This window comes from Hyaena hyaena, unplaced genomic scaffold (genome assembly GCF_003009895.1).
Source record: "Hyaena hyaena isolate Hyena2069 unplaced genomic scaffold, ASM300989v1 scaffold_1186, whole genome shotgun sequence".
Taxonomy (NCBI): Eukaryota; Metazoa; Chordata; class Mammalia; order Carnivora; family Hyaenidae; genus Hyaena; species Hyaena hyaena.
In genome coordinates this window covers 430,819-458,203 of record NW_024081820.1, presented here as the reverse complement: position 1 = coordinate 458,203, position 27,385 = coordinate 430,819, and the positions used below count along the sequence as shown (strand labels likewise).

The following is a 27,385-nucleotide window of genomic DNA, read 5'->3' as shown; positions in this document are numbered from 1 at the left end:
ACCTTTCTCCCTCAAAGGGACGCAGACAGGACAAGTATGTGCACGAAGGGAGCCTTGGACCCGCACCTAGGAAGTCCTCTCAGACAGCGTGAGGAGCCGCCGGGCCTACCTGAGGCAGTCCATGTGGATGCACTGGGGCGCCCTGTACTCCCCTTGGCTGTCCTTCTGGAACCCTATCTCCTGGTACATGCTCAGCCCATGGACTGCTGCTCTGGCCTCCACAAACGGCCTAGGGATGAGGGCAGACAGGTGGCACACAGGCAGGTATTCTTCACCTCCCTCAGGCCCCCAGCAGACTCCTGAGCAAACCCAGGAACCCCACGCCCACCTCTCCTCTTCATCTTAACCATTTCTAAGTGTACAACTCAGTAGCATTAAGTCTATTCACGCTGCCACACAACATCCCCTCCCCAACACACTGCAGTCACTCACAAACCAGACACTAGACTCACCAGTCAAAAAAGTCTCCATTGTAGGTGACCATGATGGTGGGTTTTGTCTCTTGGACATGTTCAAACCACCTCTGGATTAGATGAACCTGAATTCAATGATTTGTAGCAATCAGAGGATTTGTTTCTCTTCTTCCAGCTACTTCCAAGCACCCCTCCCAAAATTTCGGAAAAGCAGGAACTTCACGCTGTATCTTATTTCCACACCCACTCATGCCTCCAGGGTGAATGAGGACCACACCGCCAGGAACCCAGACCAGCAAGCTGCCCTTCTGGGTAAATGAGCGCTGAGGCCTCAAGGGTCCAAGGGCTCTCCTTCCCATCTCGCTCCAAACACCAGGTAGTTTCCCACATGATACCTCTTTACCTCATCGGGTTCATTGAAGACACAGAAGGGTCCCTCATACTCTGGCTTGGGGGTGAACTCAAAATCTCCAATGTCCTCTGACACAATCTCCCTGTTGGTGATGAGGTAGCCCTGGGAAGCGCACGAGCAGTCAGCGTGAGTTAGAGGCCACAAGAAGCCGAACACACGCCTCTCCACACACGGCCTACAAGTTCCTGCGGCTGGAACCTTCAGGAACGTGAGGTCTCTCGCCCTGCCAGGAAGAGACGCAGCCCGAGCCCCACATGTGTCAGACTCAGACTGGAAGGCAGGGGCATGGCTTGTTTCTTCACTTTCCTGGACTCAACTCACTTATTTTTCACTGGAAAAATACCAACCATAAGGTGGATGGGCTCCTAGGAAGCTTACACCCCAAAAGGCACCACTTACTTGACCGTCAATCATATAGGAAATCATCATAATCTGGTCGGTCTCAGCGTCAGGAAACTTGAGGGGCAGTTTGGTTGTCTCGATGTCAAATGCCAAAACCACAGGGTCCTTTAGGGACAGAACGTCTCGTTAAGTTGGACTTAAACCAAGCCGAGCTCTGGAGACCCCAAGGGTCTTCCCGACACCCACCACGTCCACCTCCAGCTGCGAGAACAATGGTGAAGCCACCACAGGGAGAAGTTCCAAGAGAAGGGAGACAGGCATGTTGGGCTGACTGCCCTCTGTCAAGAGTGCCATGATTTACAAAGGATATGAAATCTTACACCACCTACAAGAGGCCAGGGCATGATAGGAAAACCCCAGAATTACAGCACTTGAGTTGAAAACTACTTTAAAATCATGATCTCATTTCGACCTTTCTGATAACCTAGATAGGAGACTGTGGTACAGAGTCGACATCTCCATTTTTAAGTGAGAAAAAAGGAGTACAGACTTGCCCAAGATCACAAATCTGTCCCTGAACCAAGCCCTTCTAGACATGAATCCACTTTTCACCATATCACATCGCTATCAACCACCTAAAATGGAAGTCGAACTCTCCTTCAAAGTTCAGATCCAGCCCAGCTCAAGCAAGGACATCACGTGGTGACATACAAGCACTAACTGAAACTATACCTGGTCAGAAACCAACAACAACAAAAGATTTCTCTACAACTTTTTTTTTTTAATGTTTATTTTTAAGAGACAGATAGAGCAAGCATGAGCGGGGAGGGGCAGAGAGAGAGGGAGACACAGAATCTGAAGACAGACTCCAGGCTCTGAGCTGTCAGCACAAAGCCCGATGCGGGGCTCGAACTCACGGACCGTGAGATCGTGACCTGAGCCGAAGTTGGACACTTACAGACTGAGCCACCCAGGCGCCTCTCTCTAACTTTTTTAGGAAAGTATTTGAGGAAAAAAAGAAAATAAATCTCTGAATTGTATTCATCTTTCAGCACTGATTTAGATCTTTCCAGAAACAAGTGGAAAAGCCAGGATGGAGGAAATGCAAGCACTACTTACAGGTCGTTCAACAAGGTCATCTCGGCGGGTGATTTCCACAGGGAGGGCGTTTCCTCGGTACCTGACGTTGTACCAGTGAGCCTGCAGGCCGTGCAGCATGTTAATCAAGAGCTCCGCGTCTGTCCCAGGAGGGGTATTTCTCTGCTGATTTATCCCTTCAGTGTCACCTCCTGACTGCCAGGGGCCCCCCGAAAGTGACGGCCCACTCACCACATGGATCTTCAGGTCAATGGAGAGGCGGATGTGGTAGGGCACATCATACTCCCGCATGTCCACGATGTTGTCCAACTGGTCGGTGACCTTCTTAGAGGCTTCCTCGTCGTCAACCACCACACTGGCCCCTTGCAGAACACTTGGAAACAGAGAGAGGACACCTACTCAACTCCACTCTGCTGGGGGATGGCGCAGGGGGACCAGAGTCCATGTGACGTAAACACAAAAGTTAAAAGGTGGTTGAGAGGATCAGGACAGGCTCTTCTTAAAGAATGAACTGGGGGCGGGGGGTGCGCCTGGGCGGCTCAATCGGTTAAGTAACTGACTCCTGATTTTGGCTCAGGCCATGATCTTACAGTTCATGAGTTTGAACCTGTAAGGCTCTGCACGGACAGCGTGAAGTCTGCTTGGGATTCTCTCCCCCTCTCTGTGCCCCTCCCCTGCTTATGCTCTTCCTCTCTCTCTCTCAAAAACAAACTTAAAAAAAAATGCTTTAAACAAAAAGGATGCCCTTGGATGACACCCTCCCACAAACAGCAGGCTACAGGCAGGAAATTCAGTGCACGCTCAGAACATGTATTTTACGGAACGTACGTTACATCCCATCCCAATTAAAAACATAAAGAAAGGAAATGCTCTCCCTGTTACTTGGGAGGCACAGGTACAGGTGTGAGCCACCCTGGCTGACCCTGTGTCCCAACGAGAACCCCAGGGTCACAGGAACAGGCCCCTCTTGCAGGAGTGTCGTGAGGTGACACGCACAGAGCTCTCTGTGTGGCTGGTAAGCAGTAACTTTCCGTACCGTAGTTACGTTATCATTGGAAAGTAGAAAATCATTGTCACTAGAATATTTACTGTAATATCAGCCCAGTAAGCTTCCAAATACTAAATGAACTATTAAAAGGGGAAAAAAAAGACAATGAGTTTTAGAGAAAAGGCTCAGGCCTCTGGGTACACCTTGCAATACTGTGAAAGGTAATTACGCTGGGAGGGCGGGGCCTGTGCACTGCAGAAATGTTCAGGGCCCCATATTGATCTTTTCCCAGAGAATAAGATTAGCTCCCTTGAAGTCTTCATAACTTCTAATTAGCCAAAATTTTGTCTTTTTTTGTTTATTTATTTTGAGAGAGAGACAGAGTGCGAGCTGAGGAGGGGCAGAGAGAGAGAACCCCTGTGGAGTCCGATGAGGGGCTCAATCTCATGACTGTGAGATCATGACCTGAGCCAAAACCAAGAGTTGGACGCTTAACTGACTGAGCCACCCAGGCGCCCCGAGATTTCCTCTTTTTCATCTCTTATCCTGTTTCCTATTATTGTTAATATCTAAACACTTGATGAACAGTGTTTGGCATCCTACACTTACGTTTGTCTGTGTAACACCAAAGTTTTCTAGAAGAGATGTGCTATGTAACTCTAGGCATTCAGTGAACTCTGCAGGCAGCTTGACACTTGCCATAAGCCATGAAAACAGACTAAGTTGAAGTGGTGTGACTAGGAATCCAAAATGTCTCTACTGTTACACAACTCAATTTTAGAGCCACAAACCCACCCCTATGTAAGAAAAAGAGGAACAGCTAAAATACAATCCAGGAGGGGCGCCTAGGTGGCTCAGTCGGTTAAGCATCCAACTCCTGGTTTTGACTCAGGTCATAATCTCGTGGTTCATGGGTTCAAGCCCCATGTCGGGCTCTGTGCTGACTGCCAGCTCAGAGCCTAGAACCTGTTTCAGATTCTGTATCTCCCTCTCTCTCTGACCCTTCCTACTCATGCTGTCTCTCTCCCTCTCTCAGGAAAAAATAAAACATTAAAAAACATTTTTTTAATATAACCCAGGAAACCACCATTTCTTTAACATAAATGCAGCACATCGGGAATTCTATCTAGGAGCACCTGGGCAGCTCAGTCAGTTGAGCGTCCGACTTCAGCTCAGGTCATGATCTTACCGCTCGTGAGTTCAAGCCCCGCATTGGGCTCTGTGCTGACAGCTCCGAGACTGGAGCTCACTTGAGATTCTCTGTCTCCTTCTCTTTCTCTGCCCTTCCTCTGCTTGTGTGCTCACGCTCACATGCGCGCACACACTCTCTCTCAAAGATAAATAATTAAAAAAAAAAAAAAAAGAAAGAAATTCTCTCTAATTGCTTGAAAGTGTTTCCACACTGAACAAGCCAATCCTCAAGGTAACTTCACTGTGGGGTTTTCCTACCTCCCATCCATCCTGTTACTCATGACACATAGGAACCCATCAGTGTGGACTGACTGACGGCTTCCGAGAAGGAAGCTCACCTGGAGAGCATAGCTGTGTAGGCATCACTGGCATGGCTTTGCTCCCGATTCTTCTTCACAGCAGGGGAGATGTCCTTCCTCACTCTGACAAGGTCCTCTACTGTGTTGAAGGACAGTTTAATGTAATTCCGCTTCAAACCCACCAAGTGATTTGGCTACAAAGTGAAGAGATTGTGCTCATGAATTCCAGATAAAAAGGACTTCATTGGGGAAAGACAATAAGGGGAGAACGACTCAAAGGTAAATCGAGTAGAAGAGTCAGCAAGTCCAAAGGACCCTGTCCAACTGCGCGTGGCATCAATTATGTCAGAGACTTCTCCAGGAGGATGTACGAACAGTCACCAAAGCCCCACCACCCAAACCACCCCGCAGGTGATAAGTTGGCCGCTTCCCATCCCACTCCACGTGCAGGGTAGACCCCCTCATTCACCCGGGAAGGTCCAAGTGGTGCTCACCAAGTCCAGGTCCTCTTTGGGCACAGTCTCTACTTTAGCAATTTTACCCTGAAACTTCTTGGACAGAAAAGATGAAACTTCTCGCTCGCAACCCTAAATTGAGATCAGAACGAAAGGACTTTCTATAGTGAAATCTGTCTTCCTGGCCCGTTTCTCTAGAGGCCCCTTTACATTCAGTTCTGAAGCCCCCCTAACATGCGGCTCAGGTCGTGTGACCTGATGCTATGAACTACACTTACCTTTCTGGTTGCAATGTAGAAATACGGCTTGTAGGGCAAGGCCACCTGCAAGAGCCACCAACCATTCAGGGGAACAAGAAAGAAAAAAGGGAGAAAAGTGAAGACATGCTGTTTGCTGTTACACCCACGAGCAGCCTAGGTCCAATGCATCCTTGACCTTGACAGCTCTTAAGAAAGAACGCAGCAGGAAATGAAGACCCGCACGTAGGGCTGGGGCAACAGTCTGGGGCAGACAGCGCTACTCCTCGGTCAGTCTTTCCAAGCTGGCTCCTCTCACGACATCCTAAACGGTGACCCAACCGCTCTTCTAGCAGCTACCACTTTGGACCCAGTCACACCTCATCACTGAGTGGGTTTTAGCTTCTTGGGGTTCCGGGGCTTACCTTAAATCTGCTCCCATCATCCTGAATAAAGTAGTAATCCACGGCGCTGACTAGGCGTTTATCTTCATCTAAAATCTCGGTCTACAAGAGAACCGGCCAGCATGGGCACGTCACCCTCTCCACAGTTCAAGAACGCTCTCGTTCCTCCTCTTTGGGAAACTGAGCATAAAAACAAACCCCTTCTGCCCACCTCACTCCTGCATAACGACCCCCGGCCCCATTCACAAGAACTGCGTTGCAACACCTGCCCAGTGATGCTTTCTCTCAGGCTCGCCCTCATCCTTGAAAACTGCATTTTTACAGGTTAACAGGGACATCCCTCACCTTGGTCTTCCCAGCAGCCTCTAGACGGCCCAGTGGTGTTAAAGAGGGAAGCGGGAGCGCTACAAACAACGCTGTGCCAAGGCCTAGGCCACTAGGAGGGGTGCGGCTGCCCTCCTGAGCGGGAAGAAGACAGAAAAGAAGCCCGGGTGCTTACAGGGTGCATGTTGATGAGCCAGCCCGTCTTCTCACCAGGCTCCTTGAGTCTCTCAAAACCAAACCGCATATCCATCTTATCTGTCCACTGGCTGCGCTCCAGGCGCTTGAGTGCCGAGACAGAGGAAGAGGGGCCATCGTCCCTGAACGAAAGGAGGGAAATCCTGTCTCCACCGATCAGGACGCCATCTACTCCACCACGCTCAGTCCACCCGGTGTAACCATTCGGGATGTGACACCGTAGATGCACCCCCCCCCCAAAAAAATACCCTCACAATTTGGCAAAACAATTCATTAAAACAACCGCACAGGCAGGATCCTCAAAACCTGTTCATCTCTGTAACAAGAGCACGAATAAAACAATCGCAGGGTGCCTGGGTGGCTCAGTGGTCGAGCGTCCAACTTTGGATCAAGTCTTGATCTCACAGTTGATGAGTTTGAGCCCTGCACTGGGTTCTCTTTTGTCAGCACAGAGCCTGCTTCAGGTCCTCTGCCCCCTCTCTGCCCCCCTACCCCGCTCTCTCTCTTTAAAAAACTAAACCAAAAAAAAAAAAAAGTTAAAAAAACAATCGTGAATGGACGCTGCTGCCTTATGAAATATGAAAAACGCACGAAGTCCAGCATGCACTCCTGGGCGTTTACCCCGGAGAATGAAACTCACATTCATACAAAAACTTGTGCATGAAATGTGCACAGCAGCTCATTCGTGACAGTCCCAAAGTGGAAACAACCCAGATATTCCTTAGCAGTGAATAATTAACCTGTTTTATCCATCCCATGCAATACTATTCATCATTAAAAAGGAACAAACTCATTGATTCCTGCAATAACTGGGATGGCTCTCAAGGGAATCATATGGAGTGAAAAAAGCCAACCCCCTAAAATTACACACTTTACAATTCCACTGAACTAGCATTCTTGGAGTAAACGAGAGACGGACGGCGGGTTAGTGGCCGGCATGAATGAGGAGGAGGGAGGAACGGAGGTGGTCGTGGCTGTAAAAACGCAGCAGGAAGGATCCATGGGATACAACTGTTGTGTTGATTGTGGTGGTGGTCACAAACATACGATGTGCACACAACACACACACACACACACACACACACACAGAGTGTCCATGCATGAATTTCAACGTCCTGACTGCAACTCTGTGCTCTAGTAACCGAGATGTTATCAGTGGGGGAAACTGGCTTCTGGGTGGGTGCGTGGGATCTCTGTGTAATTTCTTGCAACTGCCTGAGACTCTGCAATTAACTCAAAAAGTAGTTTCCTTGTATTTTTATTTTTAAAATGGCAGTTCTCAAATCTATTAGTTTGTCTCAGGGTGAAATGAAAGTAACCATAACAAGGAAACGGCAAAATCGGCGGCACAGTGCAAAAGAAAGCAAGATTCCCGATGACCGCCAACCTGGCCTGGATTCTAACTCTGCCAAAAACGAGCGGTGACAATTAAATCGTATAATGCATATGATGTGCAGACAGGGCTCTCTGTATACAGCGGGTGCTCAATAAACAGCACTTGTGATGCTCTTGAAAGGTCAACACAGAAACAAGGGAGCAGCTTTCTCGGCTGTAAGGTAAGATCCTTTCTGTGAAAGCACACACTCGAACGACCTACTCCGTCCACGCGGAGAGCCGGGTGGCGCTCCGGGAACCCGGCCTGCGCCCGCACCACTTCCGCGCCCCCCGCGCCTACACGGCCTCCGCCGGCAGGAAGCCGGCCCGCACCGGCCCGCGTCACAAACCCGGCGAGGGGCCGCGCTGCGCAGCCACGTCTCCCACCGCAGACGCCCCCACACAGAGCTCCGAGCTAAGCGCGCGGGCACCGGCGCGGGCCCGGGACCTCCGCGCCGCCCCGCGGCGGCCTGAGCCGCAGCCGCAGCCGCGCGCCCCGAACGCCCGACGCTCGCCCGGAAGGCCCGGCGCCCCTCACCGGCTGGCCTCGCCGTCCGCGCCCGGCTCCGCGCGCCGCCGCCCGCTGTTCCTCAGAACCATCGCGCAGCACCGCGTCGCTCCGCCCGCCTCGGAGTCTCAGAGAAATTTGGCGCGCTCCCACCAACTCTCGCGAGAGACCGGAAGCGCCCGCCGCCCAATAAGGAGGCCCGCCGCGCCCCGCCCCGCCGAACTCCAATCGCCGCCGCCGCCGGAGGGGCGGTGGCCAGACAGGGACTCGAGGCAAAGTGTCCGGAGGCGCGCGCCGCGCCCGGCGGGGTCCGTCCGGGGCCGCGCTGCGGGCCGCGGCGGGGAGGGAGCTGTCGGGCCGTCCCTGCGCGCGGCAGCTGTGAGGCGGGGGCTGCGGCCCCGGCAGGAGCCGACAGCGGGGGGCGATGGCGCCGGCGGCGTCGAGGCTGCGGGCCGAGGCCGGGCTCGGGGCGCTCCCGCGGCGGGCGTTCGCCCAGTACCTGCTCCTGCTGCGGCTCTACCCGGTGCTCACCAAGGCGGCCACCAGGTCGGCGCGGAACGGCGGCGGAGGGGCCGGGGCCGGGCGGGGGGCGACCCGGGGCGCGGCCGGCCTCGGGGACCCAGCCACGGGGATGCATTCTGTGCAGGGATTTGAGTGCGGAAAGCGAAATGTCTGGGCATCCCAATGACCCCCCAAAGGCCTTCAGTTAGCCAGGGAGCTCAGCATGGGCGGCCTGGTGCACTCGGTCCTCACCAGCAGTTACACACCCGGAGGCAGCCACGAAGCGTAGGGCCCCCTGCACGCCTGCCCTGGACGCGACCTCGGGCCCAGCTTCTCCGGGGGCGGCCGCAGCCTGACCTGCGCTTGTTCTGAGGTCAGAGGGGCTCAGGCACGTGCCTCCAGCGGCGTGTTAAGATTTGTGTTTTTAGTGGGCTTTACAATTGCAGAAAGGTGACCCCCCCCCTTCCCACCCCTCACCGCCCACCGCCCTCCCCGTCTGCTTGTCAGTTGCACCCTTTGATTTGGGGCACTAAACTTTTTATGAGATATCGCTCTCCTCCATTAGCTTTAATTACTTAATTTTATAAGTGTGTCCGCTTTTATTAGATCCAGATTTTCATAAGTGCGTACATGCTTCCTGTGTGCCAGGCATCAGCAGCAGTCAACATAGGTAGGTAGGGTCCCTACCCTCAGTGGAATTTCTATTCTAATGAGAGAGTAGATGAAAAGCAGATAAATATATAGCATGGATGAAGTGGTCAGGGAAGTTTTATCTGATGTGGTGACTTTTGAACAGAGGCCCGAATGAAGGAAGGGAACGGGCCAGGCAAGAAGGAAGCCAAAGAAAGCTCCCTGGGCAGAGGGTACTTCAAGGGCAAAGGTCCCCAGGGAGGAGCATGCTAATAATGGAGGAGTGGAAAGAAGAGCGGTGTTGCCTGGAGAAAACGAAAAGTTGTGGAAGGGATCAAATGAGGAAGAGGTGGCCAAGGATCAGCCCAAGAGCCTTTCACCCATACAAAGAATATTGACATTTTTAGCTCAGAGAGCTTATCGGAAGGTAGCTGTTGACCAAGCCTTGGAGCAACCGGGCCTGTCTCCATGTCTGTATTGAAATTTCTGTTGTGATCATTGTAGATTTACACGCAGGTGTAAGAAATAATACAGGAAGATGCCTCGTACACTTTGCCCAATTGCCCCCGTGGGTAACACTTTGTAAAAGTGTAGTACGATATCCCAGCCAGGCACTGGCAGACAGTCTGCAGATCAGATTTTCCCAGCTTTTCTCATACTGGCTTGTGCATGTATGTGTGTACACGTGCATGTGAGCATGTGTGTGTGAAGTTCTGCTGTCTCCACCCTTTGACGTAGGGACCTTACAATGGGGCTGCTTTAAAAACCTGCTTTGGGGGTGGCTCAGTGAGTTGAGCATCAGATTCTTGATTTCAGCTCAGGTCATGATCCTAGGGTCATGGAATCGAGCCCTATGTCAGGCTCCGTGCTGAGTGCAGCTTGGGATTCGGTCTCTCTCCCTTTGCCCCTCTTCCCCACTCGTGCTCTCTCTAAAAAAATAAAAAATTAAATAAAAACCTGCTTTGAAAAGGACTCCTCTCTGCCCACCCTACCATGATCTCAGAACAGCCACACTAAGTATACGCAGGAATGGCCCCTTCCTGCTGGCTGCTCCTGTTTTCTGATGACATCTCTGTCCACAGTGGCATTTTGTCAGCGCTCGGGAACTTCCTGGCCCAGATGATGGCGAAGCAGCGGAGAAAAGAAAACTGCTTTCAAAAGCTAGATGTCAGTGGGCCTCTCAGATATGCCATTTATGGGTGAGTTCCACGCGGGGCTGCTCTGACCAGAGCAGACTAACCATGACACGGCTAGGCTGTCAAGACCGAGTCTCTGAAATAATCTAATCTTGAGAAATAATTTTTGAAAAGTCTTGAAGTAATCATGGGGAAAAAATCAGAATGGTGGATAACGTTAACTTGTTTTATGGTTTTCATTTTGAATTGCATGAGTGGGGGTGGCTGTCTTCATTGGGCCAGAGATCTGAGGGCAGATAATTCACCTGAACGTAAATTAGACTTAAAGACACAAAGGCCATGAAAGAGGAAAACTACTCAGATATGGCTAGTTGTTTCTGTTATTTTCGCAGCTTAAACATCCAGAAAATAAATTCTTAGGTATCCTGAAAAATGTCCAGTTTCTGAATCACTTTGGGAACTGCAAAGAGCACAGAGATTTGGGAGTTTTGCCTGCTTAAACCCACGTCACATTTTGTGGCCAACAATAGTATTTGTATAGGTGGATTATTTTGACCCCTGCTTCAGGCCACATAACCTGTGGCAGGATAGGAAGCCACAGCTGAGAACCACTTGTTTAAGGACTTCGGTGTCAAAAGTGAGAAGACCCTTAGGTCCCCCCATCTTTTTATTGCTGAATCTTACGGAGCTACGGATGTGTTGTACCAGCAGATGTCGTGGCTGGGTTCAGCTCTGTCCCAAGCATTCTACTCTTTAGAATGCACAGTAGCAGGACAGAGAAGCCAGTGCCCAGCACCAGGCCTTGCTAACTACCCAACAGGGTTTGCTGAAGAGCTCTGATACCAGGGTTGCACCCAGTTATCTATTACTGAGCACCTTCTCTGACCCAGGCCGCGTTCTAGGCACTGTGGACACAGCAGGGATTTAGACACACAATCCGTCTTGTGACGTTTACCTCTAGGAGGGCAAAGAGGGCACCACAGGACTAAACAAATGAGATCGGGACATGTAGTGATAAGTGCTATGAAGGCAGTGAAATAGGACCTGGAATCAAGAGTGGCTGAGACAGCAGCCAGTTCATTATCCAGAATGATCAGGAACAGTCTCCGAGCTGACAGTGTTGAGAAGGAGCTGGCCACATGAAGACTGATGGGGGATCTGGTCTGTCAGAGACAAAAGACCATGCTTGAGGCAGGTTCAAAGAAAGCCTATTTTCTAGAAGGACCGCACGCACCTGTGTGGTCAGTGATGGGGGACTCCAGGGGACAGGGTTTCGGACCTGGGGCTTTGGGGTGAAGCCGGACCCGAGACGGACACATCCAGAGAATGGCAGTCCTGCTCACCCCCGCTGCGGGGCCCAGGTTCTTCTTCACAGGGCCACTGAGTCACTTCTTCTACCTCTTCATGGAGCACTGGATCCCCTCCGAGGTGCCCTGCGCTGGGGTCCGCAGGCTCCTCCTGGACCGCCTCCTCTTTGCGCCGGCCTTCCTGCTGCTGTTCCTCCTCACCATGAACTTCCTGGAGGTTGGTCGCCGCCGTGGTACTTACGGTAGCTCTCTGGGACACAGCGATTCTTGATCTGGCATCCGCGGGTGGGATTCTGAGGGTCTGTGAACTTTCCAGTACACTCAAGTTGAAATGTCTCATTTTTTGTTATGAAGTCAGACAGAAACCACAGTCACATTGGCGGTACCTGTCAGTCCGCAGTAAGATCACAGATGTTTTGCTATCACACAACCCAAAATATCTTTTATGTCTCAGGACCTGCCTTCAGGTCTCATCACTGAATGTGTTAAGGAAGCACATGTACTGGTCTATCATAAGATTCTCTTCTGAATATTTTGATAGCTGTATTCAGTATAGTCCCTGGTGATCTTACATATGTTATGTAAACAGGGTTCTGAGAAGGAGGTGCGTGGGATTCATGAAACAGAAGTTGCAGGCCCCTAAAGCTACTGCAGAGGCCTGAGCTAATCCACTGCCTGAACAGCATCAGTGCTCTAAAGAGGTTAACATAGGGGCGCCTGGGGGGCTCAGTCGGTTGGGCGTCTGACTTCAGCTCAGGTCATGATCTTACGGTTCGTGAGTTCGAGCCCCGCGTCGGACTCTGTGCTGACGGCTCAGAGCCTGGAGCCTGTTTCGGATTCTGTGTCTCCCTCTCTCTCTGGCCCCCCTCCGCTCACACTGTCTCTCTCTCTCTCTCAGAAATAAAAAAAAACATTTAAAAAAATTAAAAATAAAATAAAAATTAAAAATAAAGACGTTAACATATCAGCATCGACTTAAAACCTCACAACTCATTGCGTGAGAGGTGCGTTCACACGAATCACCAGCCATGTCTGTTCTAATGTGCCCAGCCTCAGACCCTTCGCAGTTCACTACACCTCCAGCCTCTCCATCCGCTGTGTGCCCGAGATTGTCCTGCTCTGCCCTGAAAGTGATCTTTCCAGCCAGTCACAGAAGGGAACTGCTTCTCCTGCAGGTTTTATTTTGAAATAGCATCTTGAGGGAGGTCTTGTTACTGAGGAGAGTGCCCCTTGTGGCTTCGAGTGATCCTTGTTGGGGAAGCAGGAAAGATGCATAATTTCAACTGTGACTGCTAATAAGTCCTTGATAGTAAAAAGAAGTGTTTGGGCAGCCGTGAGAAGGAGGAAGCAAAGGGCATCCACGTTAGAAGTGAAGGTACAGCAGTTTCTCTTTTATCCCTTGCAGCTATGAATTTTCATTAATACACAAAACCCCTGAACGCGTATGTTTCCAAAGTGCATAAAGGGCCCAACACATAAATGACATTATATCACACACACTCTATAGATGCTTCTGCATCTGCATTAAAATTTTTTTTTTAATCTGAATATAGTTGACCTGCAATGTTATGTTAATTTCAGGTATACAGCACCGTGACTCAGCTTCTCAATACATTACACTGTGCTCACCACAAGTGTCACCGTGACTCTATTACAATATCGCTGACTCCCTTCCCTGCGCTGTGCCCACTTCCAGCATTTTTTGGCCACAGAAACCGTGTTTGGACTGCACAGTATTCTGCTACTCCGCCATATGTCTCTCCCTTATGCAAAAATGTGTCCTCCCTGCAGTGTACAGAGTAATACAGACAGCTGACACTTATGAGCACTTGTCCCAAGCTCTGCGTTGGGCCCTTCATGTCATTTGAGCCACAAGTCAACCCCATTTGACAGATGAGAAAGCCAAGGCCCGTGGCTTAAGTTCCCATAACTTACGAGCCCTTGAATCCAGTCGGACCCAGGCTTTGTGACCCCAGAGCTCTTTTTTCCTCCATGTGAGGTTTGTTTCCCCACCCTCTTGACAACCGTGATTGTATTTTTCTTTAAATAGTTTGCAGTTTGATATGTAAAGGCAATGTATACATCTTTAAAAGGTTGAACACCTTTTTATATGCTTCTTATTTTTCTTCTATGAACTTTGCCTATTTTCTATCAGTGTTGGCTTTTTCTCACTGATTGTGTATTTGTATATATTATGGATATCAATCCTTTGCCAGATACAAATTGCAGATATTTTTTTCCATTTTTCAGGTGTTTGTTTAAAAAAATTTTTTTTTTGCTATTTTTGAGAGAGAGACAGAAACAGAGCATTAGCAGGGGAGGGGCAGAGCGAGAAGGAGACAGAATCCGAAGCAGGTTCCAGGCTCTGAGCTGTCAGCACAAGGCCCAACGCAGGGCTTGAACTCAAAAGATCATGACCGGAGCCGAAGTCAGATGCTTAACTGAGCCACCCAGCCGCTCCTAGGCGTTTGTCTTTTAACTTCATATAAAGATAAACGTTTGAAGTTACATAAAAGTTTATTTATAGTGCGTTTTTCCACGCATGAGGTTAAAAAATTCATGTATTCAAATATGTCATTCTTTTTCTTTGTGGGCTTCCTTAAGGGAGGATACTGGAAATATTCTCTTAAAGTTTGTTCTCTTATGATTTTATTATGCATTTTGACAAATGCAAGGATAATAGAAATATTCTATATTTTCCTCTAGTATTCTTATTTTTTTTTAATTATACATGGGAGATACACTTCTGTCTTGTTTCTTCCACTTCAGTAACAAATTATCTCATTACCATCTGTTGAAAAATCCCGTGCCTTGAAATGTCAACTTTATCATGTCCTGTCATTCCCGTACGTGCAGGCCATTATCTGGACTCTCTGATCTTTTGCTGGATTCTATTTCCATTGTATGTCTTTTATTTTTTAGCTTTTAGTTACCATTTTTATAGTATTTTAAAAATCTCTAGTAATCTAGGCCTCCCCTTGTTATTATTTTTCAAGAGAGTTATTTTTTTATGCTCTTACCCTTTCAGATGACATTTAGAATCAGTTTATTGGGGTTTGTTTTTTAAAAACTCCTGACAAGTTTTGCTTGAAAAATACATCCGTTTTGGAGATCATTTTGGGAAACACAAACAGCCAGGCTGTAAAATAGCAGCTCTGGTGCCCATTGCCAGCAGAAGAGCCCAGCGTGACATCAGCTCTGTAAGGAGCGATGGGGGCTGAGGGCAGCGGACACAGTAGAGGCAGGGGGTTGCTCACTGTCAGCTTTCCGACCGTGTGGCTGGCGGCTGATCCCTGCAGTGGCGATTAGACACAGATGTGCTGTCTACACACAAATGGAACAAGATCCAGTTTTCGGAACCATCATGTTAGGGTTTGGGGGCCTCCAGACCTTGTTACCCCAGCTTCAGTTCTGAGAGCAGTGATCGCTTACTGTCCACACTCCCGTCCTTTCCAGGGGAGGGACGCAGCTGCTCTCTCTGTCCAGATAAGGAGAAGCTTCTGGCCGGCGCTGCGCATGAACTGGCGAGTCTGGACCCCAGTACAGTTCATCAACATCAACTACGTCCCTCTGCAGGTGAGGGCCAGCTGGCGCCGTGCGGAGCCCGAGGGGCCCTCCTCGTCCCCGAGCCTGGTGTCTTGGAATGATCGGTGGTTTTCACTCCGCCCAGAATCATTAGCATCTCTGGATCAGACAGGCAAAGCATGTGTCCATGCCTCATCCGTTGGTCCCAGAAACGTTTCTGAAAAGCCCCCAGTCGAGGAACAGCTCAGATTTTCCAGGGGTGCAGTGTTGCCAGTGCCTGGCCCCGCGGGTCACAGCTGGGCTTACAGGCGGGAGTCGGGCAGTGCCAGTGCCCGGCAGGGGGCGCGGCAGAAGCGAGGGCAACCTTACCTGCAGTGACATCCACGTTCACCTGAGCAGCAGGCAGCGGGCAGGACCCGGGGGCAGGGGCCGCCGTTGGGGCGCCATGCACCGGGTTCAGCGTTTCTGGGCACCAGGGGGTCGCGGCCCAAGGTAGGCTGCTGAAACTGGGCCTCCGCTCTGAGCACAGTGAGGGCCCGGAGGGGGCCCTGCTGTGATGCACGGTCTTTACATGCCAAGGACCCCCATCTGTGTCCGGCCCTAGCACCACACCCAGGGGCGGGATCTGGTGGAGTGGCTCAGCACACCTGTGTGCTCATCACAGCCTCGAAGCAAGAATTACAACCGGACCTTAGGAACCCAGTGCAGCCTTCCGCCGCTCCTTCCCTCCCACGGGGGTCACACACAGCCAGCTCTCCCCCACCAACAGAGTGCAGCAACACGCAGGCCATGTTTCTGTCCAGGGGGGCCCTGTAAAAGCCCAACACCCAGGGTTTCTGGGAGAACTGGTCACACAGGAACCCTCTGCCTGGCACTTACCAGAATTCCAGAGCCCCAGGAGAGTAAGTGCTCAGCAGAACCACTCTGTTTTAGCAAGCAGTCTAGGCACAGGGAGCCATTCTCATCAGGTGGGGGAGGGTAGAAGCCCACAGGACCTGGAGGCTCCCGGACCCCAGGCAAGGGCTCGCCTCTCCCACGGGCCTTTCCAGGGACAGCGGCCTCAGACGTTTCTCACACATTTAAGTAACCTCCTTGGTTCCCCCCGGCTTTAGAGAGGAGAGACAGACCTGAGGCAGAACTCTCTGGAGCAAAGCTCCATTGCAAGGACGGGAAGAGAGAGGGAGGTGCAGGCTGGGTGGCCGCACACACACCAAGGAGCAGCAGAAAACCAGAAGGCGGCGGTGACACAACCACGGTCACTGCCGAGAGTGAAAGGAAAATGAAAATGGGTTAGTTTCATGGCTTTAACAATAACCCCGATCAGTGACCTTCCCAAGAGCAATTTCAGTGGCTCCGTGGCGGCTGAAGCGAGACTGCTGTGAATTGAGGAGTGGGTGGGAAAGTAGAAATCATAAGTCAGCAAAATTCTCTCAAGAAGTTTGTGAACAGGTGAGGAGAAATGGGAGAGGGTCCCTGAAGCTAGGCGAGGCCATATTCTACCCTGGAGAGGGTGCTCGGGGTTTGGGCAAAGGCAGAGAGATATGGGTCAGACAGGCTTTTCTTTACTAAGACAAGAGAGAGGCGCCTGTTCACGGGGGACCTCCCGTCGATGCCGCTTTCCTCGGGGAAGCCAGAGGCCAGGGCAGGGCCACACTGAGGCGAGAGGAGGTGGGATGGGTACTTTGAGGGGAGTAAAGGGGTAAACCTGTAGAGAAGGGCAGAGTGAGCTGACTGGAGACCTTTGGGTGCCTGGCCTAGGGCCTCGGGGCGGCGGGAACCGCGAGGCTGGAGCTTTGCCAAGGAGTATGAGGGAAGGAACAGGAAGGGAAGGCAATGAGGGCTTTGGGCCTTGGATTCTAATGTAGAGAGAGAAGGAAATAAAGACCTAGAAGAGCTGAGAATGTGAAGGGATCTGCAGACGGGAGAAGGGGAGAGCCTGGAAAATGGAACCCTCCTGGGCACCCTAGGGACACACTGCCGGGAGGCTGTGGTCACAGTTTCCATGCTGGGTAGTTGCAAGCAAGTGCTTAAGGGGCAGTGGAGCTTATTATTCTGAGCACCTACTGTATGCACCACTGCTCTGAACTCGAGGGGCACAGCGATTAACAAGATAGACCAGACTGCTACTTTCAGGGAGCCTGTACGCCAGGGAGACTCACTAATGGCCACTTCAGGTTGGAGCACATCCACAAGATCATCAGAGCGGGGGAATGGCTTCAGTGGGGGCAGGAGGGGGGTCGCCGATGGGCTGGGCGAAGCCACCACTTGATGGCCAGCCCTGGGGTGAGCAGCTAAGCCAGGAGCTGGTGCTCAGTGGAGGATGCGGGACAGTTCTCGTCGGTGTTCCCTCCTGGCCTGAAACATGGCGAGGCAGCGTCCTGCTCACCCCTCCAGCACAGCGCTTAGTACACAGTGAGGCTCAGTGAGCAGTCCTGGGGGGATGGGCTCAGTCCGGGGGGTGGGTGCCTGGGAAGCAGTCGGCGCCCCGCTCACTGTGGCCTGTGTTCGCTTTGGCAGTTCCGGGTGCTTGTTGCCAACCTGGTGTCTCTGTTCTGGTACGTCTACCTGGCCTCTCTGGGGAAGTGAAGGTGGCCTGGAGTGAACGCAGACACGCTGCCCATGTGTGTAGGGACCCACCTGCCCGGGGTGAGAGCAGACACAACCTCGTCAGGACTTCAGCTGACTCCAGATCGTGTGATTCAAGTTGGAGAAACAAATCTGTTCATGTAAGAATCTTGTGTTTTAAAAAGGCAGAAACTGTCTTCAGGTGACTCTGCCTTAGTCGTAAAATACAGTAGCGATGATTTCACTCGTCTCCCTGAATTGAGTTAGGACGACAATAAACGATAATGTAGCCTTTTCCGTGATGGTTTTAATTTCTCAGAAGAACTGCTGTCACTTTGGAAGAAACGGGTGGCTAGAAGGCTCAGATGTTTTCTTTTTTTACTTAAAAAGAAGTTGTGGTCAAATCTGTACCACTACCGCTTACCTCCGTGCGGCTGTTGGAAAAGGGCCCTTCTGGAGCGGGACTTCCCTCTGACGCGCGGAGGTCCTGCGAGAAGCACTCAGCACCCTCAGCAGACTGCTTTCTGCTGTTATTGCTCAGTTGTTAACTTTCCTCCTCACCTTTTCTCACTGTCAACACCCCATTCTTGTTGCGTAGCTACAATACCCTGGGATCTTTTTTCTGTACCACATGCAATTTCTATTTTCTCGGGGTTCATGGTTTTGTTTTTGGTTTTTTTGTTTGTTTTGCTCTTTCTCCAATCATTTCCCCCAAAGTCTGCTGATCATACATCAGTGTTTAAGAGTCAGAGCCACTCAGGTGGTACCCTCACAGTGGGCTGACCAAGCAAGGGCCCAGTTTGATTGGAGATCAGCCATTCAAAGTAACTGAAAAGTTGGACGCTCAGTCGGCTGAGCCATCCAGGCGCCCCCAAGGCACCATATTTAAACAGAGATCTGGGTTTTTCTGTGGAACAGATTCATTCTCCAAAACCCAGAGTGATTTTTTCCAACTCCTGATTTTGGCTCAGGTCATGATCTAGAGATTATGAGAATAGGCCCTGCATTGGGCTCCGCACTGGGCATGGCGCTAGCTTTGGATTCAGTCTCTCTCTCTCTGCCCCTCACCCGATGACACATAGACACACACACACACACACACACTCTCTCTCTCTCTCTCTCTCTCAAATAAACATTAAAAAAATGTAAGATCATGTCGATTTCCAACTTAAAAACCTGCAAAGATGACCCAGCAATTCCTTTTCTGGGTACATACCCCCCCCCAAAAAATGAAAAGGACTTGAAGAGATATTTGCACACCTATGCTTATAGCATTATTCACAGCAGCCAAAAGGTGGAAGCAACCCAAGTGTCCGGTGATGGACGATGGATAAACAAAATGTTATATGAATAAAGCAGAATATTATTCACCCTTAAAAAGGAACTCTGGCACATGCTACAACACGGCTGGACCTTGAGAACGCTATGCTACATGACACAGGTCAGTTCCAAAAGGACAAATACTATGTGATTCTACTTACATCAAGTCCCTAGAACTGTCTAATTCCTCCAGACAGAAAAGGGAAAGGTGGGAGCTGGGGGTTTGGGGGAGGCAGATAGGGAGTCCCTGTTTGATGGGGACAGAGTGTCACCTTGGGAAGATGAGAAAGTTCTGGAGATGGATGGTGGGGTGGCCGCACAACAGTGTGAAATATACTTAACGCCTGGGTAAGATGGTGGGCACCTGGCTGGCTCAGTCAGTAGAACATGTGTCTCTTCATCTGAGGGCTGTACGTTCAAGCCCCACATTGGGTGTAGAAATTACTTAAAAATTGAAGAAAAAAAATCTTTTGACAAAACCCCAAACTGGTTAACATAGTCAATTTTGTTGTACGTATTTTACCAGAGGAAAACAAAACAAAGCCCCTGAAGTTTCCTAGTCTCACCAGGTTCTATCACCCCTTCTAGCTCCTCACAGCCTCAAGGCTGGGACTCCCAGAGGGGCCCCCAAGGGGTGTAGGCCCGTCCCTCCGCTCCCCCCAGGGTCATACACCCTGGGACCACTCCTCTTCCACCCCCGCAGGCCCGCCGCGGGCTCAGGCGCTCCCGCCGCGCCCCCGAAGGCCGCTCCACGCGGGCAGCGCCGCAGGAAAGACTAACACCCGGGCCTGCCGCCCCGGATCCGGGTGGGAAGAAAGGTCTCCGACGCGTCGTCCACCCCGCCCTCGGGATTTCGTTTTCCGGAAGTTGGTTGCGCTTGGCCGGGGCGGGACTTCCGTCACGGCGGTGCCCACCGGCCGGAAGCGGACGCCCGGAGGACTGTGTCCCTCGTCGCGCGCCGTCCACCGGCGAGCGCCTGCGCGGGACGCGCGCGGGACGGACGGGCATGGCGTTCCGGCAGGCGCTGCAGTTGGCCGCCTGCGGCCTGGCCGGAGGCTCGGCCGCCGTGCTCTTCTCGGCCGTGGCGGTGGGGAAGCCGCGCGCTGGAGGGGACGCGGAGCCGCGCGTGGTCGAGGCGCCGGCGTGGGCGGGGTCCGCGCGCCCCGGGCCGGGCGTCTGGGACTCCAACTGGGACAGGTGCGGGGCCCGCGGGGGACGTCGGGCGCGCGGACGGCCGGACGGCGGGGACCCTGCTGGCCGCCTGCCGCCCCGTGGGGTCTGAGGCGGCGGGTTCCGCGGAGGCGCGGGCGGGGCGGGTTCGCGTGCGGACTCCGGTTCCGGCTCTGGCCGCGAGGCCGCCTGCGGGGGCGGGGGCGCCTCGGCCGCCGCGCCCGGGCCCCTGCGCTGAGCCGGAGCCGCCTCGGCTGCCCCGGGGTCGGCTCGAGCTCGCGCCCAGGGCAGCCCCGGGCGGCGGCGGCCAGGTCTGGACGGGGAGGACGTAGGTCTCCCCGTAGGCACCGAACGCGCGGACCGGAGGACCCTTGGCTCGCGGCCGAGAGGAAGGGGGACGAGGGGCCCAGAGAAGGCCGGCCGGCCCCTCACGGGACCGCGTGCGGGGAAGGTGTGCGTCTCGAATAGGCGCGTGAGCCTCCAGCCACGTGTGCTTATTGAGCGCTTGAGGTGTGGCACCTGTGACCAGGAAACACTGTTTAGTATGACTTGATGTTAATGAACTTAGATTTAAAAATCAAAGCAGTGCAGATTTTTTTCATATTCACGCGTTGCAGTGATGGTATTGACACGTTGGACTGAATAAAGTGAACTTTTGAAATTTCACCTGTTCCTTTCTACTCTTTAAAGGTGGCTTCTTGGAAACTTACATTTGTTGCTGGTGTCCTGTTTCTGTTGAGCAGCACTGGTCTGGAGGCTGGGAGTGGCCTCTGTGGGTGGTTTACCCAATCCCAGCTCCTCTTGGGCGTTTATCTGAACGAGAGTGTTGACTGGTGGCCTAGTTGTATCAGGAACTTCATAGGGTTTTTTTTGTTTTTTTTTTTTTAAAGAAACTTTAAATAAACACCTTAGAATACTTTTCCAGGAAAATTGGAAAGATAATAAGAGTTCTTGTATACTCCACACCTGATTTCCTCTTTTGGTAATATTTTACTCTAGTGTGGTCTGTCACTAGTATCTGTGTGCTATTATTAGCTGACTTTTTTTGGGGGGGGGGGGAGGTTCTTCACTTTTCAGCTATTGTCTGTTTTTTCCAGGATCCCATGTGACAATCAGTCATGTCTCCTCAGGCTTCTCTTGGCTGTGACAATTTCTCAGACTTCCCTTGTTCTGATGACCTTGACAATTTTGAGGAGTGGTTATTGGGGATTTTATAGAACGCCCCTCAAATGGGATTTGTGTGTTTTTCTCATGATTGGGCCAGGGTCATATTCTTTTTTTTGTTTGTTTTATTTATTTCTGTGTTTTTCTCATGATTGGGCCAGGGTCATATTCTTTTTTTTGTTTGTTTGTTTGTTTTATTTCTGAGAGAGAGAGAGAGAGACAGCGTGGGTCAGGGGAGGGTCAGAGAGGGAGGGAGACACAGAATCTGAAACAGGCTCCAGGCTCTGAGCTGTCAGCACAGAGCCCAATGCGGGGCTTGAACCCACGAACCATGAGGTCATGACCTGAGCCCAAGTTGGACGCCCAACGACTGAGCCACCCAGGTGCCCCATATTCTTTTTTTTTTTTTTTTTTAAACATCAGTACAATCTTCTGAATTTCTTAGCCCTTTTTAAGGAAACAAGGAGGACTCTGAATCTGAAGCAGCACTGGACTCACTTTATTGGTTGAGGCTGACACACTGTATTTGTTCACCAAGTCTAGATTTATGAAGGAGGATGCTGTCTGTGCTGGAGAGTTCCAGAACCTCATCCAGTGAATTCTCCAGCCTCATCCAGTCTGTTGGAGAACCTCATCCAGTCCGGGCTTTCTATATCTGTGCCTGTGGTGCCCAGGGGTCTTCTCTGGCTCAGTCCTAGGCTCCCGTGTGGCATCTCAGCCTCTCTGTAGTAGGGCACCCCAGGTTTGCCCTGCAGAACCCTTGAATCGCCACCACTCCCCCCAGAACTTACCCTTCAACCACTTTCTCAGCTGAGTACATTCTTCTCCTAGCTCTGCCTGTAACCCAGACCTGAAATTTTACTAATTTCAGTTCTGGGAGCCACTAGACATGCCCGTCTTCGTGACGTGTGGTCATTTCTCAGCATCTTTCCTGCTGCTGTCCCCCACTGTCCCATCAGCTCTTCCTCACCTTTCCAAAAGTGCCACCCAATAGACTTCATGATGCTGGGAACGTCTTCCTCCTCACCTCCCACCGATTGCCACCATCCCATGTGCTGCTGCGCATTTCAAGTGTGCCTCGTGTGACTGGGGAAATGGGAGTTTTTTTTATTTAACGTTCATTGTTTGATTGTAAGTAGCCACATGGCCGGTGGCTGTCATTCCTCTGCGTCAGCAAGTCCACACTGGCCTTGTGGGGACTCCCCTAGCCCTCCCTCCATTGCCATTCCTGTTACCTGGTTTCGTTTTCTCTACGTCACTGACCACCTGGCTGTTGTTACCAGCATCCTCACTAGAACGCAGGCAGCACGAGGGCTTTGCTTGTCTGCTTTGTTCACTCAGCACCCCGAACAGGCCTGGCACTCGGCTCTGTGCAGTAAATGAGATGTGCTCCGGGGGACTGGGCTCTCGGGCCAGTGGCGGAGGGCAGAGGACATTGGCTTGTCCCTGTGCTTTCCTAAGACACAAAGACTGTCTTGCCAGAAATCTCCAGGCTGACTTGTGGACGGGGGGCACAAAGACCACACCTCTCCCGTTTCAACATTAGGCGAGAACCGCTGTCCCTGGTGAACCTGCGGAAGAGGAACCTGGAGTCTGGGGAAGAAGAACTGGCCTCCAGGCTGGACCACTACAAAGCCAAGGCCACGCGACACATCTTCCTCATCAGGCACTCCCAGTACCACGTGGATGCCTCCCAGGAAAAGGAGCGCACGCTGACGCCCCTGGGTATGTGCTGGGGGCGCCGGGCCCCTTTGTCCCTGGGTCGAAGGCTTGGCCGAGATTCAAGCATGGTCATTAACCGTGATCGTGAGCCTGACTGACCCAAGACAGGCGTTAAAAATATCCTCCGCTTTAAAAACTAGATGGTGGGTCTTGCAAGCGTTCAGATGCGAAGCACAGCAGAGGTGTCTGCACCTCCGATGCCCTGCCCGCTGCGCACCTCGTGTGCACGGCAGCCTGTTGCTGCTGACCCTGTCTCTGCACCTGTGGGTCTGTTAGAGTCGGCTTCACAGTAAACAGACGAGACCGGGTGACAGCCGCTCTCCCCAGCCAGAGGCGCTGTGTGTTGCGGTTTCTGGCCGTCGTGAGAGGCGCCGTGGGGCACGCCCGTCTGCCGTGTGCTGCACGCAAGCGTCTCTGTAGAAGAAACTCCAGGAGAGGAAGTGCACAGTGGTCTGCACTGTAAATTTTTAGAGATTTCTTTGTCGGACAGGATGTTACCCATTTACACCTGTATTAAAAAATTCAGATGTTGTAGAGGGTTCAGTAGCCTGTTCTCCAGCCTCCTGTGCTGGTCACTCTTGAGGCCCTTGGTCTTCACGTGTTGACATCTGTGAGGACTGCACAGCTGGCGGGTCAGCGGCACGTTGCGACTCCATCTTTGGGCAAAATTGAATAAACGTGGCGCGAGGGACCCTGAATAACAAACAGGACCCTGCCCCCTTCGGTGACCCTCAGCCTGGGCACTGTTTTCAACGTTTCTTCTGTGTAGGGCTGAAGGTGACTGGATTATCCCCTTGAACTAACCTGCTGAGTGCCTGGCCCCCAGTTAGGCCCACACCCCAGGGGGCCTGCCCATCTTGTCCCCCAGTCCTAATGGTGCTTGGTAAGGACTGGGGTATCTGTAAACAGAAGAAGGGCTACGGCAACATGGAATTCTCTGGTGTTTCTCACCTTCAAGGTCGTGAACAGGCTGAACTAACTGGGCTCCGACTTGCAAGCTTGGGCTTGAAGTTTAATAAAATTGTCCATTCGTCCATGACCCGTGCCGTCGAAACCACTGATATCATCAGCAAACACCTGCCAGGTGAGTGCCTGGCAGCCCCAGGTCCCTCGGCAGCAGGACTGAAAATGAGAGGCCCCCGGGGAAGCCTCTCCTGAAGGGGTAACGCGGAGTCCCTGCTTCTCCCGCAGGGGTCTCCAAGGTCAGTACAGACCTGCTGCGGGAAGGTGCCCCCATCGAGCCCGACCCGCCCGTGTCCCACTGGAAGCCGGAGGCTGTGGTAAAACCCCCACTCCCCTGGGGAGCACCCCCGCCCCACCCCCTCACTTTCTCTACACCCCTCGACCTGCGGCCCGCGTGCTGCCTCCGTACTTAAGGTTCCCTACTCTGCCCCCAGCAGTATTACGAAGACGGGGCCCGGATCGAGGCCGCCTTCCGGAACTACATCCACCGGGCGGACGCCAAGCAGCAGGAGGACAGCTATGAGATCTTCATCTGCCACGCCAACGTCATCCGCTACATCGTGTGCCGGTGAGGGACCAGTGCAGGCGCAGCCGCTTAGGCCTAGTGCCGGGCGGGCCATCGGGCCAGTGGTGTTTCCTGGGTGAAACCCACTGGGCCACCCGCTTCGGGCTCTGTGGGTCCTGGACTCCTTGCACCAGACACTCTATTTGCCCCCATCTTGGGAGACCAACATTCTCTTTCCAGTTTATACCGTTTGGATTTAGCACCTGAGGGTGGGTCCTGCCACAGCGGATACTGTGGTGGTGTTTGCCTGGCGGTGCTTTCGTCTTTCCCTCGTTTTGCGTTTCTTCATGGAGATTCTTTTGTGAGAGCCCGCTCTTACCCCGCTCTGGTTTGTTTGTAGGATTACGGACTCACGGATCTTTAGTTGGCGCCGTGGGTCGCACCGCATCGGCGTATCGCTGATCTGGCCGCCCCAGCGTTGGTGGCTGGGCCTCACTTCCTGGCACTACAGCAGGTTCCAGAGCGCCCATGAGTGACGCCTGCCCCGAGGCACAGCTGTGTCACAGGGTGCTGGTTAGGCTGGCTGGGTGCTTACGTGTTTGGCCAAAGCTCACTTAGTGCAAAACGTGACACAGCTGTAAGCCCAGCCCCCCCCCCCCCCGCCCCCCGGATCCACTAGAAAATACGTGTCACACATTTTAGCAGCTGAGGGATTTCCCCTTCTCATAAGATGACAAGTGTGGCAGCAGCAGGACAGGACACAGCCCGGCCAGCTGGCCTGTGGTGCCGTCTAAACCTACGCCCGGGGTCTCTGCTGACCCCGCTTGACCCTCAGGCCTGTCACCAGGGCCACCGGGGTGGGAGTGTGTATGGCCTCTGGTGAGAAGCTCAGGCATCCGGGGCAGATGGAGGGTGGCTTGAGACAGGGCTCCGCACCCTCCAGCCGAAGTGCCCTTCAGCAGGCGTAGTCTGGGGGCCCCTGTGCACAGCACTTTCCCCTGCGCCCTCCTGTCTGCTGCTCTGGGCGCGCGTCCATCAGCCGCGTGCGAACGCCATGTTACAACACGGCCTGGGACAGGCTGACCTACGCGGCCACCAGGAAGTGACCCCAGTGCTGAAAACACAGAAGTAATCGGGGACTTGGCGTAAAAGTGGTCTGTGTGACAAAGGGCTGGAGGGAGCCGGAGCATCCCTGTCAGAGGACGTGAGGGCCCTGCGGGGCCTGAGGGCGTGTGGACAAGACTCAAAAGCAGCACCAAAGTAGCTCTCCCCGAGGCTGTTGGCCGCAGGGCGAGGTGAACCGTGGTGATGCCGCTCATCCACTGGGATATTCTGGACACGAAGGCGATCTGACGATTCAAAGGGAAGCCTTTATGACCCTGGGCTTTTCGGCAACTGTTGAGCCAGAAAGCGTTTCTCAGAACGAGAAGACCCTGCTCCAAGGGTTGGGATTACTTCACCGTGTTCCTGGTGGAGAGCGGGTCAGGAGTGGGTCCTTTGCACCGTTATGGTGGCCCTGCCCCCTCCTGGTTACACTGGCAGGAGGTCAGCCACACTCACCTGTAGAAATGGTGTGTTTCTGACTCCCATGCACCTCCTGAACTGGGTCGGCCCCCTGAGCTCAACGGGTAGGCATCTGCTCAGTGCCTCCCTCCTCTGAGGAACTCCTTGCTTAGAAACGGGAGGGACAGACCTACGTGTGTGGGTCTCAGCTCTGGAAAGGTCTGAGGGTTGACCAAGCCCCCCGTTCCAGCACATTCTTTCTCTTCCAGGGCACTGCAGTTCCCTCCAGAAGGCTGGCTCCGCCTCTCTCTCAACAACGGCAGCATCACCCACCTGGTGGTCCGGCCTGATGGCCGAGTGGCGCTCAGGGCCCTTGGGGACACGGGGTTCATGCCCCCAGACAAGATCTCCCGCTCCTGAGGGGCTGCCTAGAGGACCTGCGCCCTCAGTCCCCAGCCCCGTTCCCACAGGTGCCGCCACTGCCACGGCTCCTTCCCCATCTTCCCTCCATAGGCTGTGCTGCGGGGACACCGTGTTTCTCCGGGAGGAGGGTGAAAAAGTACGAATCTCTTTAGTGTCTAAAACGTGGCATTTCAGTCTGTACTTTTGGCCCAGATGGAAAAGGGAATCATCCCGAGCAGATCAGCCTGATTTCTCTCGGGGTTCTCTGCCCTGTCTGCCGGGACGGGGCCTCCCGGACGCCGTCTGCAGGAACCGCGGCCGATCCGCACAGGCATCTCTGGTCGTGACCACGGTTGGCCACATGAGCCCCTCAGGGCTCGTCCGCGAAGCTCATCACGCACGAGGGGCTCCGCGGAGGAGGGGCCGCCAGTGCTTCGTTCGGAACTTGTACATTCTTCTCGTTTCTTGAAACCCTCTTGGTCACTTAAGTATCTGTAATTAAAGATTCTCTTCATCTGGGTTCTTGCTTTGATAACCACTCAGTCTGGAGTCCTGCATCTGTGTCGCCACTGGATCTGAACTCACCAGGCCTTTCCTGGCACCTCGGAGCAGTGTGGCGGGTGAGTGAGGGGACCCGACAGCGACAGCTGGGGTCCTGTTTCAGTAAGACGCTAGACACTTCAGTCTGCCTCTGGCTGTCAACTTTTACGCTTACGGATTAGACTGTTTAGAC

General features: G+C 52.7%; 3 protein-coding genes across 6 annotated transcripts in view; 2 read left to right on the top strand and 1 right to left on the bottom strand.

The window, feature by feature from the left end:
* Window positions 1-6,427, bottom strand: part of POLE (DNA polymerase epsilon, catalytic subunit) — a 45,024-nt gene extending 38,597 nt beyond the window's left edge. Inside the window, exons 1-11 of the mRNA XM_039222758.1 lie at window positions 6,338-6,427; window positions 5,860-5,940; window positions 5,477-5,521; window positions 5,238-5,330; window positions 4,783-4,937; window positions 2,497-2,638; window positions 2,287-2,367; window positions 1,225-1,332; window positions 817-927; window positions 453-538; window positions 110-229 (exon numbers count right to left, since the gene is read on the bottom strand). Coding sequence (XP_039078689.1) covers window positions 110-229; window positions 453-538; window positions 817-927; window positions 1,225-1,332; window positions 2,287-2,367; window positions 2,497-2,638; window positions 4,783-4,937; window positions 5,238-5,330; window positions 5,477-5,521; window positions 5,860-5,940; window positions 6,338-6,412 — 1,097 coding nt within the window. The 5' untranslated portion in view covers window positions 6,413-6,427. The remainder of the gene's footprint in view (window positions 1-109; window positions 230-452; window positions 539-816; window positions 928-1,224; window positions 1,333-2,286; window positions 2,368-2,496; window positions 2,639-4,782; window positions 4,938-5,237; window positions 5,331-5,476; window positions 5,522-5,859; window positions 5,941-6,337) is intronic.
* Window positions 6,428-8,354: 1,927 nt separating this feature from the next.
* On the top strand, window positions 8,355-18,200 carry PXMP2 (peroxisomal membrane protein 2). 2 transcript variants are annotated; one of them, XM_039222761.1, is made up of 5 exons: window positions 8,355-8,785; window positions 10,453-10,569; window positions 11,868-12,030; window positions 15,270-15,389; window positions 17,856-18,006. In XM_039222761.1, exons 1-5 carry the CDS (start codon window positions 8,664-8,666, stop codon window positions 17,922-17,924), a joined length of 591 nt encoding a protein of 196 aa, XP_039078692.1. In that variant the 5' UTR covers window positions 8,355-8,663; the 3' UTR covers window positions 17,925-18,006. The 2 variants fall into 2 exon arrangements, with proteins under 2 accessions (XP_039078692.1, XP_039078690.1); XM_039222759.1 differs by having other exon boundaries at window positions 8,356-8,785; window positions 11,868-12,055; window positions 17,856-18,200.
* A 1,951-nt stretch (window positions 18,201-20,151) lies between these two features.
* Window positions 20,152-27,171, top strand: PGAM5 (PGAM family member 5, mitochondrial serine/threonine protein phosphatase). 3 transcript variants are annotated; one of them, XM_039222789.1, is made up of 6 exons: window positions 20,152-20,420; window positions 23,104-23,282; window positions 24,238-24,363; window positions 24,471-24,559; window positions 24,677-24,810; window positions 25,148-26,513. In XM_039222789.1, exons 1-6 carry the CDS (start codon window positions 20,230-20,232, stop codon window positions 25,281-25,283), a joined length of 855 nt encoding a protein of 284 aa, XP_039078720.1. In that variant the 5' UTR covers window positions 20,152-20,229; the 3' UTR covers window positions 25,284-26,513. The 3 variants fall into 3 exon arrangements, with proteins under 3 accessions (XP_039078720.1, XP_039078719.1, XP_039078717.1); XM_039222788.1 differs by lacking the exon at window positions 25,148-26,513 and adding an exon at window positions 26,520-27,171 and having other exon boundaries at window positions 20,158-20,420; window positions 24,680-24,810; XM_039222786.1 differs by lacking the exon at window positions 25,148-26,513 and adding an exon at window positions 26,520-27,171 and having other exon boundaries at window positions 20,158-20,420.
* The last annotated feature ends 214 nt before the right edge of the window (window positions 27,172-27,385 follow it).